General features: G+C 56.4%; 1 protein-coding gene across 2 annotated transcripts in view; it reads right to left on the reverse strand.

The window, feature by feature from the left end:
- The window catches only part of INPP5D (inositol polyphosphate-5-phosphatase D), a 106014-nt gene extending 93419 nt beyond the window's left edge, over positions 1-12595 (reverse strand). Inside the window, exon 1 of one of the 2 annotated variants that reach the window (XM_037063490.1) lies at positions 12307-12542. In XM_037063490.1, coding sequence (XP_036919385.1) covers positions 12307-12440 — 134 coding nt within the window. In that variant the 5' untranslated portion in view covers positions 12441-12542. Of the gene's footprint in view, positions 1-12306 lie in introns of both variants that reach the window. The other variant, XM_037063492.1, reaches the window with a different exon arrangement.
- Positions 12596-13966: the final 1371 nt, after the last annotated feature.

Below are 13966 nucleotides of genomic sequence, written 5' to 3' on the forward strand. Positions count from 1 at the left end.
GACGAGGGCTCCTACCCCCTGGGCCCTGGGTTCTCTTCTTTTTCTAGAGACTCCACCTTCCCGTGGTTCAGGGAGGAGGAGCTACTTTTTACTTTCCTGAAACCTTTGAAGCTCAGGGGCGAGGCAAGGTGGAGCCCCTGGGGGAGGAGCACAGTGGTGGGTGGTCCAGCTGGGCCCCGGAAGCCACAGGGGTTTCAGGGTCTGGGCTTTAGGCCCTGAGTTGAAACTGCCGGTGTGTTCTCCCTCCCCAGTTTCCCCCTTTCCCCCACGTGAGATCCTCATGAACCTCGAAACTCCACCCCTGCTGAGGCCCTAGGCAGTCAGTCCCACACTCAAACACCCCTTTCATTTCTGTGATCAAGGCAACGACTACTTCATCACAACCACATGCCCAGCATGTCACTGAGCCCACGTCTGCGTTATTGTTGAACTAGATTTTAAAGTTACGCACTAGTTTTAAAATTTTAAGACCGTCCAGAAAGACGGAGAGTAGAAACAAATGTCTTCTTCCCCTTTTCCTGCAAGTCCTGATTCATCGATTCACTGCTCCTTTTGTAGGTCGCTCCACACCCTTTAAACGTGCACTCAAACCTACCCTTGCACGACTCTCTAAATGCAAACAGCACCACACTGTGCCCGGTGTGCGGGAGGGTTCCCAAGTTGCCGGCCACCCGGCGGCTGTGCCGTCTTTTACTCGACTGGCCCCTGGGCATGGGCAGGCAGCTCTTTCTAGCTTTCTGCTACTATAACCAGTGGAGCAGGGAACACCTCTTCCCCGGAAGGCGCGTGTGTTGGTGGGTTCAGAGTCTTAGTCTCCCCGCCGGTGAACCATGGTGGACAATGCCACACTCCACAGTACGCCAATGATGAAATGCACTTGGAATAGCCCCTCCCCCGCCTTCCTGACCACACTGAACTCTGCAAAGAGAGTAGCTGGGCTGAGGGATGGGACTGGATTCCGGTGCAGACGGACAACTGCCTGCTGGGGGGGAGGGGGGGCGGAGTCGGCTGACCCGAGGCGAAAGGGTCCTTCTCCACACCCCGCCTGCCCGCCGTTATCAGAGGTTTCAATTGGAGGGGCTAGCAACAGACGACAGCTTGCTGTATGACAAAGGTTGTATTTCTTTTTTCTGTGAATTGCTTTTCATGCCTTGGGCACTTTAAAAAAATCTTTTGCTTATTTATTTGTAAGACCGGTATCTACTACAATATATTTTGCAGTCATTTATTTGTAATAGTGTTTACTGACTGCTTTGGGAAGCGGTGTTGTTTGCTTTTTAAGCTGTGTGGCAGTTTTACGGTTTCACGTGGGCAATTCTACGATCTTGAACGGCTTTAGAATGAATGGATGTTTAAAGAAAGTTTTGGAGAATGTTGCAGGTCAGGTTTCTCTTCAATTCCCACTTTTCTGTTCCCTCTCTTCAGAGCCTGAATTGACATCACAGTTGGCTTTTCATCAGAGGTGGCAGGAGTGACTCGGCTACCACCTAACCCCATGGGAGGTCCTAGGAGGCAGAGAGCCACCCCAGGACCCCAGTCCAGCTCACCCAGCCCCCACCCCCAGCCTCCACTCTCTTTTGCAGAGCCTACCAAACACGAGCCAAATCGCTGGAACCCTGCTGTGCTCTTATCTGTCACTGCTAGTCTTAGTGACACTTCCTTCTGCAGATATGCAAATGAAGGCCGGGCACTAACCGCCTCTTATTTGGCTGAGGGCGGCTGATTTGTGGAAGAGGGTTGAGCAGGGCCCTGCTGACGGAAAGAGCACCGAGTCCCAGGGAGAGACAGGCGTGCAGAACAGGAAGGCCATTTATGACTTTCTCAAAGATGTTCTGGAAACACCGAAACCGAGCAGCGGCCCCACAGGACTCCGTAGGTCAGAACTCAAGGGAGGTGCAATCATAGGAAGAGAGGGCGCTTTGCCAGTGATCACCGCACCTCAGTGTCCGCAGTGCATGGGGCAGACATGGCATCCCTGGGGCTGAATCCGGCAGACCTTCCAGGGAACCTGCTCTCCCCTGGCCCCCTCCCCCACTCACCCTGGGGAGCAGTCATTCCAAATTGCATTCCACGGGGTGCTGGGGCTCTGTGGGCGGTAGAGGCGGGCACTCCCCACCTGCAGCTGCACTTCAGTCTGGTCCTAATCACATACACATGTACATACCTGTACACACAGGTGCATACACATACACGTGCCCACACATACACACACCCAGTCCCACTGGGTGTAAAATGCTCAGAGTGAAGATTCCCCAACTGAGCTGTTTTCTGCCATTTCTGCACTGGAACGTAATCCAGACAACACGCTCACTGCTGTCTGGAGCCACGGTTCCCACCCAGCCCTCGCCCAGCTCTCTGTACTGGTCTGGTTACAGTGAAGGGCACCAACACAGCCCTCTGCTGCTACTTCTTCCAGTGGCCAGGTCGCCCGTCAGGGAACCTGTGCTGGGAATATCCCACTGGACACCCAGGTTGGGACGGCCTGAGCTCGGCAGCGTGTGCACGTCTGCTGTTGAATGAGGTTGTTCCATTCTCCCGTGGAGCGGGCCTTAGAGCAAATTTCCCATGGGACATGGGACCGCCACTGGTGGCGGCAGGGGCCTGCACTCTGTCATTGAGGAGTAAGAGAGGCGGGACGATGCTTCCCCAGGCAAGGGCATTTCCAGATCGACCCTGATACGGTTCGGGGAGCTGGACTGAGAGGCGAGAGCACAAGCAAAGAGAAGGAGGGAACAACGTGGTGGCGTTTTATTTATCCTCTCAGGTAAACACCGTATGTCCTGGGAGGCACCATACAGTGTGGAGACTGGCTAACAGCGAGGTACCGTGTGTTTGAAGATGCTAAGAGAGCTGATCGTAAAGGTTCTTTCCACAAGAAGAAAAGTTTTGTGACTATGTGAGGGGAAGGGTGTTTGCTGGACCCCCTGTGGGGCCATTTCACAGCCTGGACAGGTGTGGAGTCGTTACACTGGGCACCTGAAGCTGACGTAGTGATCTATGTCACCTGCACCTCAATAAGCCATTATTCTGAATGACTATTTCTACATCATAAACACTGACGAGGATGTCCAGGAACGTCCTTTACCGTGGCGGGCGGCGCGAGCGAGCGGGAGAGAGAGCGATCACGTTCTAAACCTCAAGAACATCCTTCGTGTCTCTCTCTAGCTCTGCTGATCATTTTAATGGGCTCCGATAATTATTTATAAACCCCTTAGTAATTCATTATATATCATTTCTAGTTTCTAATGTTGTTTTACATGTTTACAATGTTGTTTTCTAGCTCAAGTGCTGCAAACTTCTGGACAGATGGGGGTCTGGAAAGTCTGCATTCAAACAAAACCTCAGACCATGTGGCAGCAAGAGAAAACGAGACAGCCCCAGGCCGGGGTGTTCACTACCCACCACGGAAACCCGCAAAGAATCCGAGTGGAAGAGCAGGAAAGAGACGAACACCAGAGAAAGCAGGAGGCAGTAGCCAGGTGGGGGCGGGGGTGGGGCAGCCAGAGCGCTGCTGGGGGCCTGCCGAGTGCCCTGGCCCTGCGGCCTCGGGGGCCAGCAGCGGGGAGAAAGCCCACCTTTTCATGTGGCACGTTGCCCCCTCACCACTCACCCCACCAGCTTGGCCTTGGATTGGGAAAGTGCACCCCCATCCCTGATGGTCCTCTTTTTCTTTGGGGAGAGAATTTGGGCGAAGACTCACTTTGATCGCTAAAACAATGTGAGGTAGTTTTCTCTGACAGTTCTTTGCCAGAAAAGGAAAATCACCTGACCTACGGAAACGTGCTGCCACCCAAAAGAAGGGGTGCCATTTGCCAAGGACTCAAAAGTGTTCCCCCTATGTTACACAGAGTCACAGCAAAAAGAAAACAGGACACTCGAGGGGGGGGTCTGATCCGTGAACTCAGGAAGACTTGTTGCGACTCCGAAACTGGAAAAAGCCATTGTGAAAACTGAGCAACACGAGATAAGGAGAACTGATTAGAAGGGTCATGCTTGGCGGTCCAGAGTCCGCATTAAACACCACATATCAGGGATGTTCTGGAGAAAGGTAATGAGGAAGGAGACAAACTCGAGAAAGTCAGTACAGAAGGAAAGGATGGCCTTTAAATGAAAAAAGAGAAATGCAGAACTATGGAAGACGGTCTTTAAACTGATACATAACAGAGAGGTTCCTGAAAGCACAAATATTTTTAAATATAAAAATAAAAAAGACCATATTGTTTGAAACATGGGAAATTAAATGAACAGTCCTCTGACAAATAGAAAGAAAGGGACAAAAAAAACCACATTAGAACAGGACATTCTCCGTTTGCCCTGCCCCCACCTCCCCCACTAGACCCACTTTCTAGCCTCCTGCACCTGCCCTGTGTCCAGAGGCTTCTATGTGCTGTGCCACCCAGGTGTGGCCAAGGGGAGGCACAGGCAGTGTGAGAGGAGGAAGGGACAAAGGTGTTTGTCCCCCTAACCCCGTCCTGCCTGCTGCAGGTCCACGGTAACTGGGTTCCTTCATGGGAGACCACAGCTTAAGGCAGATGGCCTAGTGACACAGCCCCAGCCCCTGCCTCTGCGGGCCCAGGCTTGGGAATGGCCTCTCGTGGTTGCTGGCCCCAGGCTGCATCGCCATCCCCACGCCTACCTCCCTTACATCCTTTCCAGGAAGAGTCCTGTTTGATTCTCACATGCCTTCTCCCTGAGGGAGCTATGCCCTCCTCCCCAAATCCTCCACTGTAGTATTTTAGAAATACTGGCCAATGTAATAAGTTATGACATCTGAATAAGAGTTATAAGTGTTGGGAAAGTGGAAATGTCAATCAAACTGAATAGAATGTGACCACCTTTCACCTTGCAACCTAATAATGTTTTTCTAAATGAAAATGTTCAGAACAGGGAGGCTGGAATGAAGTCTCCCTGTTTGCACTTCTTACTAAAGCATAGGTTGGAGTAAAATTTCTGGAGAGCAGTTTGTCATTCTGTATCAAGAGCCTTGAAAGGTTCCTATCCTTTGATCCAATAACCCCGCTCCTGGGAATCTCTGCCAGAAATGTCATCTTTCTGCACAAAGACCTTCCTGCTACTATATTTATAATAACAGAGCACTGCTGATAACTTAAATGCCTGAGAGTTATCTATGACATGGCCCATCACGTCATAGAACTTTGTGCATCCATTGAATGTGATATTTAGGAAGAAGGTTTAATGAAATGGGAACATGTTAATGCAGTTAAATTATAGAAAATGCAGGCTAAAATTATACGGTTTCAGATATTTATAAAGATTGTGTATATGTGCATATGTACATCTGGTGGGGGAGAGAATGAGAAAATACACCAATGAGTCCGCAGTGTTTAGGTTAGTCTCTCAGTGAGGGGGGACCGCTCCCCTTCTTTACCCTGCACACTCTGGATGCTGTACTGAGTCCTGCACAAATTACGTTTCTGGAACAAACGCTGCTGTGCGTCTCAGGAGATCTGTGTCTATAATGCAATGGCACTGCTGTGCCTCAGCCAGCAAGCAAAGGGGCCAGCCCTGTCTGGCGTTATTTGTAGTAAGTAATTGGACCCAAACCATTTGAGTCCTGGTATTTGGGAATACAGTGTTTTTCTAATGAGTGGACAAGGGGGTGTGAAATGAGCAGTCAGGGAGGAAGGACCCTGTCCCCCGAGGCTTCTGCTCCCCATGCCCCACGGGCTGGGGCACTGACCCAGCTCCTGCACGGGCCGTGCCCTTTCCCGCTCGCTCAGAGCCCAGGGCCTCAGTCCTCCCAGTGTCTCCCTCCACATTGGAATGAGTTACTCTGCCGACGGCCTCTCTTTCCTCTCGACTTTATCTTCACTCCATCTGGCTTCACGGGGTGGTCTTCCAGCCATCAAGGCCCCAGATCCCCTTCTCCCTGGGGCTTCCAGGCACTCAGCCCCGGTCCCAGCAGCCACGGGCCGCCTGTGCGTCACTCGAGTGCTCTTCCTGCCCCACCGCTCTGAGCACTTCCTCTGAGGAGGCCCCACAGACGGCTCTCCCCGGCCTCCAGGAAGTCACAGAAGTGACTCTGCCTCTGTTCTCCTCTTCCCTTCCGTGGTCTTTCTTCCCAGACAGGCCCTGGGCTGCCGAGACGTTGCGGCTCGCTCCCTGTAGAGCTCACAAACAACGCTGGCCGGCGCTCAGCAGGTGCCCACCACATGCTGGCCTGGGGGGGTGCATGTCACCCACATTCCCCTATGTTGTCCTCTCAGTGATCCAGTGACAAGAGAAGAACTAGCCCAACTGTTTAAATGGGCAAAGAATACAAACAGACATTTCTCCAAAGAAGATACACAAATAACCGAGAAGCACGTGAAAAGTCACTCGGCATCATTAGTCGTAAGGGAAATGCGCCCTGACTGGTGAGGCTCAGCAGGTTCGATGCGCTCCTGCAAACTGCAAGGCAGCCAGTTCAATCCCCACTCAGGGCACATGTCTGGGCTGGGGGTTTGGTCCCCGACTGGGGCACGCGAGAGGCAACATCGACATTTCTCTCCTGCATCAATGTTTCTCTCCCTCTCTTTCTCCCTCCCTGCCCCTCTAGAATAAATGAAATCTTAAAAAATGCCACTAGGGAAATGCACGTCACAGTCACAGTAAGATGCCACTTCACACCACCAGAATGGTCATTCTCAGAGAGACAATGACAGAGCCAGTGACAACACGCAGACGTTAGAACCTTCCCACCCAGCGCTGGGGAAGCAAACGGGGCAGCTGCCGCAGGAACGGCACGCGGCTCTGCAGAGGCTCAAAGGGAGCGCGCCCGGCAGTTCTGCCGCAGACGGCAGGGACCATTCGTCCCCACGGAGACTTGTGCGCGGTGCTCACCACAGCGTTATTCACAGCAGCCACAGCGTGGAAACCACCCGAAGTCCATCAGCAGGTGAACAGATCCATAAAATGTGGTCTGCCTGGACAACGAGGTACGATTTAGCCATAAAGAGGAAGGATTCGTGCCACACCAGGGGCGAACCATGGAGGAACCCACGCGAAGTAGAAAAAGCCAGACCTGGAAGGCTGCACATTATAGGACTGCATTTCTGTGGAACGCCCGGAAGAGGCAGGCGGCTGGAGACAGAGAGTGGACTAGCGTTGCCGGGGCTGGAGGGAGGGAGTAGGGAAAGACTGCCGCGAGCGGGTACAGGTGTCGTTGGGGGACGGTAACATGAAAATGGCCTGGAAGTAGACAGTGGTGACGGCTCACAACATTATGAATGGGACTAAACAGCACAGAATTGCACACTGTACAATGAAGGGTGACTTTATGGGATGTGAATCCTACCCCAGCAAAAAAGAAATGACCCAGCGAGTGTGAGCATTCCCACCCCTGGGGAAGCTGGGAGGGCCCCAGGGGCAGGGGTCCAGCTAAGACTGGAACCCACATCAGATCAACACCCCCACAGGGGCTTCCTCCTGAGGGCTGGGCCGGAGGGCCGGAGCGAGGGGGAGCGGGCCTCTACCACTGCAGCAGGGAGGGGCCTGGCTGGGAGGGGCATTTCTCGTGTGTGTGTGTGTGTGTGTGTGTGTGTGTGTGTTCCGTTTCAGTGGAGAAGCACTGATCTCTGCACTCAGGTGAGTTTAACCTGTCACGTAGGCAAGCTTGCAGACAGCCCCCTGGCCAGAGCTCACTCTGGATGGACGGAAGGCTTGCTCTGACCTGCTGGGCACATGCACAGAAAACCTCGGCTCTCCCACGGTTGTTCTGAGTCACTTCACATCAAAGATGCCAGCCCTCCAAGGCCTCCGAAGCCTCTGCTTTCTGCTGGACTTGCTCACAGAGAGGAAACTCAGCAAAGTCACCCTTGGGCAGACTCTGGTGCGAACTTCAGAGCCCGTGGCCCTCTGGCTGGCTCTGTGCCAGTGTTTCCCCCCTTTCTGTCCACACCAGCTATGAAAAACAGCATTTCCCTCTGTATTTGCACCAAAGTCAGTCATGGACGGTGTCAACGTGACTGCAACTTCAAAAGGGAACCGAGGAACGAGGATTCTATCACACCCATCCACTCCTCCGTCTCCCTCCCAAGAACAGCATGAGTTCAAGTCCTGATCTTGCCATTTATTAGTCCTATAAATGTGACCCATCCCCTAGCCTCCCTGAGCCTCAGTTTACTCATCTGTATAGTGGGAATAATAATAGCACTTTGTCCAAAAGCCACTGTGAGGTGACACACAGAAAGAGCTTAGAATAGAGCCTGGCACACAGCACACCCTTTATAAGTCCTTTGCCGTTATTTTTAGGCAGGACCAGTTAGCAATCATGTTTTATTAGTGGAGCAAGGGTGGGACCCTACCCATCTCAAGGGGACCTTCATACTCCTTCTTCCCAGGACAAGTAGAACTCCTTCTCTGCACAGACTTGGGTGACTAAATGTCCTTCTTGTGACTCTTCATCTTTCTGGCCCTACCCATAAAGCCACCAAGTCCGGGTGCCCCGGAAGGAGACCATGTGTCCCTGGGCAGGCTGTGTGCTGAGGGAAACCGAGACTGGGTCCCTGTCACAGCTGCTGGCCCTGGGTGGCTCCCGAGCCAAAGGCAGCCCGTGCATGCCCCTCCCCCAGCAGGGGGCCAGCTCTCTCTAGTGTGGTTTGTAGGAGCACCACCTACCCGGGCAGCTGCCTGTTGGATGGTGGCTGGCAAACCCCGTCCCAGCAGGCTTTCCTGGGGCCCAGGATGCTGTCACCGAGAGGACGGGCTGCAACCCCAGCAGGGCTGGGCCACTGTTCTGATTCTACCTGTGCAGCCTGGGCTGGGGGCGGGGTGGAGGGGAGCTGTCCCCTCCAGCTCATGTCCCTTGTGTCCACGAAGCCCCACTCCCAAAGGCTCATCTCTTTGTTGATCCGCCCCCAAGTGCCCTGCACACTCCCTAAGCAGGGCCAGCTCTGCTGGTGGCTCTGAGGGGCCCTGGCGTGGACACGGTCCTCCCCTGGGGGAGCCCGCCGTCCCTTGTTTCCTTGACTCGCCTGCTGTGGACTCGGAGCGGGACCCAAACCAGGTGGCCAGCTTCCTGGGGCCTTCCCCCTCCCGCTCCCTGTACCCGGAGACAGGCCTCCAGATGACACCCCCCCCCACCCCCGGCCCAAAAGCAGGGCTTTCTGAGTCGCTAAGGAGAGAGGTGGGCTTTCCTTCCGGGTGGCAGGTGGCTGGTGGCCAGTGGCAGGCCAGCCTCTCCGGAGGCGTGTTGGGCAGGCTGGGGTAACTATGACTGTCCAGCTGAGTGGGTGGCACTGAGTTGCAGCCTTGTCCTTCGGTGTGTCCCCTACTCCCCCCCGCCGTCCACCCCCCCGCCCCAGGCCCAGTCCATTTCAATAGTCAAATCCTGTCCTCTTCTCTGAGCACGAAGGTCACTGAGGAGGAAGCTATATTCAGTTCCTGGAGCTACCCACATGCTGCCTAGGCCAATATGTCGACCCCTGCTGTCCCCTCGCCAGAGGGGACAGGGCAGAAGCTCTGGCCCCAGGGCCCAGGCAGGATGAGGCATGGGCGCCCGGGCTGTCAGGCCTCCTCCATGTGGCTGCTTCTAGAGCAGGAGGCTGAGGCTTTGTGGCTCCTTCTAGCAGCCCTGGCTCCCTTCAGAACTGGGTTACTCAGAGGCCCTGACCTCATGCCTGCCCCATGGAGGGGCCCTGCACCAACCCCAGGCCAGTGCCAGGCCAGGTCTGCACTAGTCTGCGGGAACAGAGAGAACCAGGGATGGTGGCTTGTTAAATCGATTTGATTCAAAGGACTGGCTTTTTTTTTTTTTTTAAGAGTGTGGTTTTGGGTTTTTTTTGTGTCTCTTTGGTGTTAAAAGATGCTTTGTTTCATGAAATCAGCTGTTGGGAGGTGGCAATTAGTTGTCATTCATTNAGGGGACAGGGCAGAAGCTCTGGCCCCAGGGCCCAGGCAGGATGAGGCATGGGCGCCCGGGCTGTCAGGCCTCCTCCATGCGGCTGCTTCTAGAGCAGGAGGCTGAGGCTTTGTGGCTCCTTCTAGCAGCCCTGGCTCCCTTCAGAGCTGGGTTACTCGGAGGCCCTGACCTCATGCCTGCCCCATGGAGGGTCCCTGCACCAACCCCAGGCCAGTGCCGGGCCAGGTCTGCACTAGTCTGCGGGAACAGAGAGAACCAGGGATGGTGGCTTGTTAAATCGATTTGATTCAAAGGACTGGCTTTTTTTTTTTTAAGAGTGTGGTTTTGGGTTTTTTTTGTGTCTCTTTGGTGTTAAAAGATGCTTTGTTTCATGAAATCAGCTGTTGGGAGGTGGCAATTAGTTGTCATTCATTTCATTAGTTTTTAAATCTCTTTAATTGGCAAAATGAGGGGTAGCAGCCAAATGAGGTCTCCCGGGTTTGGGGTGGGTGTGATGGTCCAGGGTATCCCTCAGCCTCTGCTGCCTCCCACCCCCACAGGAAGGGTGGCATCCCTCCCAGACGGAGGCGAAAGGGGAGCCCCGGGCCCGGAGTGAGGACTTCAGCCCTGGTGTTTGCGGCCTTGGAGATGGGAGGCTGGTGAGAAGTCCAGGCCTGGGCTAAGGGGTGGTAGACATTTGGGGGCATGGGCACCATGGGCCCTCTCCCTAAGAGGGCCCCAGACATCTGCCATGGGTCTAAGTAACTCAGCGTCCCTGGATGGCCATGACACCCCGTTTGGCGTCAGAGAAAACCTGTTCCCCACCTGCAGCCTGAGCACCAGCCCCGTGCCTGGGCAAAGAGCAACCCGGCATACAGGGGGCCGGGGCCCTTTTTCTGCAGGACGCCCACATCTACCGACACTCAAGGAATCAGCCCCAGGCCTGGGTCCTGCCGGGGCAGGGGGAATCCACATGGGCCCTGGGGAGCCTCCTTACCAGTTCCAAGGCCCCGTTGGAGGGTCCCCACGGAGTCAGTGTCCACGGGGAGGCCGGGGCCTGTGTCCCTTCCCCGGTATGTGAGAGTAGGGGTGCAGAAAGCCGGGCTGGGGAGTTGCAGCCGCTTCAAGTCAGAGCGCAGGCGTGGGGCCAGCTGTGAGCCTGCTGATTTTTTAAATACTCCCAGCCGGCCCTGAAAGCACTCTGGCCTCTCTCACCGTCACCTGGAGCCTATCCCACACCCACTTCACAGGGGCAGGAGTCTAACGATCTGGGGCAACCTCTGGGCGCAGACGACCTTGGCTTCGGCTGTGGTCACTTGTTTAACCTGCCTGAGCCTCAGTTTTCTTATCTGCAAAGTGGGGTGAGAATAGGCCCCGCACTCCAGATCGCTGCGAGGGTGCAACAGGATGACGCACCAGGGCTTAGACTTGGTGCTCAAAACGCGCCCATGCTCATCAACCCACCGTTGCTTCTGGCAGCTCAGAAGGACCTTCTGCAAGCTCACGGTCATTACTGGGTTGTGCATGTGGTGGACACACCCTTCACCCACCAAGCCCCCGGAACCTCCCAAGGCCCCAGCTGGAGGGCTGGACCACAGGACTGCGGGGGCGAGGGCCTCCGTAGACTTGGGTCTGGAAGGGTGTTTTAAAGAGGAACCTCCGGCAAGTGGCTGGTTCCTCAGCTGTGAGGACAGCTAGCATATTCAGCAATGTCCAGAGCCAGGGAGTGTGTGTGTGTGGGGGGCAGTTCACCAAGGCAGAGGGGCCCAAAGGGTGGGGACACAGCGGAGTGTGGGGACAAGGAGAAAAGAGGCTCTTGCTGCCCCGGATGGGGACTTCCTCTGTGCTCAGGGCCCCAAATGCTACTTCTGGGTGAACTGAAAGTCCGTTCTCGAGTGAACCCACCCCACATTCATGGCTCCCCCAGTATGGGCTTCCTCTGGGGCCCGGAGCCTGGGTATGGGAGGGTCCCCCATGCCGCATCTGTTCTCTGTGAGGGCTTCCACCCTAGGTATCCCTGACTAACGGCGGAGCTGAGGGGGCTGCTCTCCGACACACCCACCACGGCGGGGCCCTGAGCTTCCGCCTGTCCCAAAGAGCCCATACCCCTTCTCCTGGCCCTTGGGACCCCGAGAACTCCTTGCACCACGGCTCATGGGGCAGCTGCAGTATGTGACCAGGCCTCAGGGTGGCTCTGGGGGTTCCAGTGCTGCGGAACCTGAATTCCCAGGCCAGCCCGTCCACCACGGGCCTCCGCTGGGCCCCCACCACACCTGGACGGTGTGTAAGTCTGGCCGCTCCATGCCTGGACTTAGAGACCCCCCAACCCCCATCTCAGTGCTGGGCCCCTGGCTCAGCCCCGAGCTGGTGTCCCCACTCTGAGCGGCACCTCTGTACCTCTGGGCCCAGGGAAGTGGAGGCCAGGCTGGCGCGGAGGGCGCTGGCCAGGCGGGCACTGTACTCACAGCACGCAGAGCGCGTAGGCCCGGGAGATGGACTCGCTGGCGCGCACGAGGAAGCTCCCGTCCTTGCCGGTCCTGGAGAGCAGCTCCTCCGCCTTGGAGCGGGTGATGTTGCCGTGGTTCCAGCAGGGGAGCATGGCGGGCGTGGGCGGCGCCGGCGGCCACCGCCAGGATCGACAGGCCACCGAGGGGGAGCTGAGCCCCTGAGACGCTGCCACCCACCGCCTGTCCCCTCTCTGCTGCCCGGGCTGCTGCCACCAGCTCGCTGACCGACGACTTCCTGTTTCAGGCGCTTCGCGAGGGAAAGGAAACGAGAGCTGCAGAGAACTTCCTCATTGCAGAGCCCAAGCAGGAGCCCCGGTCCTCCACCTTCCCACCCCACCCACGGAGGCCCGCAGCCCCCGCCTCCCACTCGCCCACCCTTTCTCTGTCTTCTGATGGGCCCCAATCCCCAGAGGGTCAAACGCCAGCGCCAGCGCAAGTCCTGGGAGAATTGGCAGCTCCTTTGGGGTCAGGAGGCTCATAGCAGGCTTCTGACAGGCGTGTGCGTGCCCACGTGGGATGGCCACGCCCTGGACAGATCCACAGCCTTCTTCCCTTCCCCAAGGCTTTTCAGCTCCGGTCCCTCTCCCTGGCAACATACCCCAGGAACGGAGGCTCACGGGGCTTTCTCAGCTGGGGCTGAGCCTGTCCCCGGGGCTGAGCAAAAGCGAGGGGGAGGGGTACAGTCCAGCCCTCCTCCCTGTATTGGAGACTCAGGGTCATTTAGACACCATATGGCCCAGGGGACCTGAGGTGTCCCTATGTGACAGCTTCAAGGGCCCAGGTGTCAGCTCTGTGACACCTTTACTCCCATCCTCAGGACCTGGGGTGACTTGACCTTCATGGCAACATGAATACAGGCTGGGTTTTCACCTATGGGTCTTTCCAAAACACCCAGGACACCCACACGTCCCCTGGGGGCAAGCTCCTTCCTGAGTTCACCTCAGCAGACTCGGGGTGGCCAGGCATGGCTGCCGTCGCCCACGGCTCGAAGAGAAGCTGCCTCTGCGGGGCCACCACCCAGGACCAGTGGATTTGAGGGCTCCAAACTGGGCATCCTCCCAAACTGGGCCTGAGACCAGGTGCCCTCAGTCCTTGGGTCAGACCCACCCGTGTGAAGGGGCAAGTGCTGACCTTTTGCACAAGGGGGCCGGCCCCCCAATCCCACACCCAGACCTTGCTCCCCAGGACACGTCAACAGAATCCCCTCTGGGCCCTGGGCCAGGCCCCCACCTTGAGAAAAACAGCCCCGAAAGGAGCGCCTGTGTGCCAGGGAGGCCCCAGCACCTCCAACCCCCAGCCGCACCTGTGGCAGGTGATTGCACGGGAGCCACGTGCTCTTGCCCTGACCTCGCCCTGATTCTGTGCCCAGAGCAAGCGTGCCCACCCCTCCCCTCAGAACCCCTCTGGGCTCTAGGTGAAGTTCCTGCTGGGAACTCAGCCCACACCCCTGTCCTCACTCCCACCTCCCCAAAGCCCGTTCCCTGCACGCCGCTTCCCCTCTCCTCCCACTGAACCTAAGGACTAAACTCTCCATCCTCAAGCAAGCCTGTATCAGGGGCCCTCTGGGCATGCCCAGAGTGGGTGTGGGGACAGAGTCCTTCCTGCAGCCAGCTGGGCC

The sequence above is a fragment of the Sturnira hondurensis genome, unplaced genomic scaffold, assembly GCF_014824575.4.
Source record: "Sturnira hondurensis isolate 20B ecotype Veracruz unplaced genomic scaffold, ASM1482457v3 Scaffold0014615, whole genome shotgun sequence".
NCBI lineage: Eukaryota > Metazoa > Chordata > Mammalia > Chiroptera > Phyllostomidae > Sturnira > Sturnira hondurensis.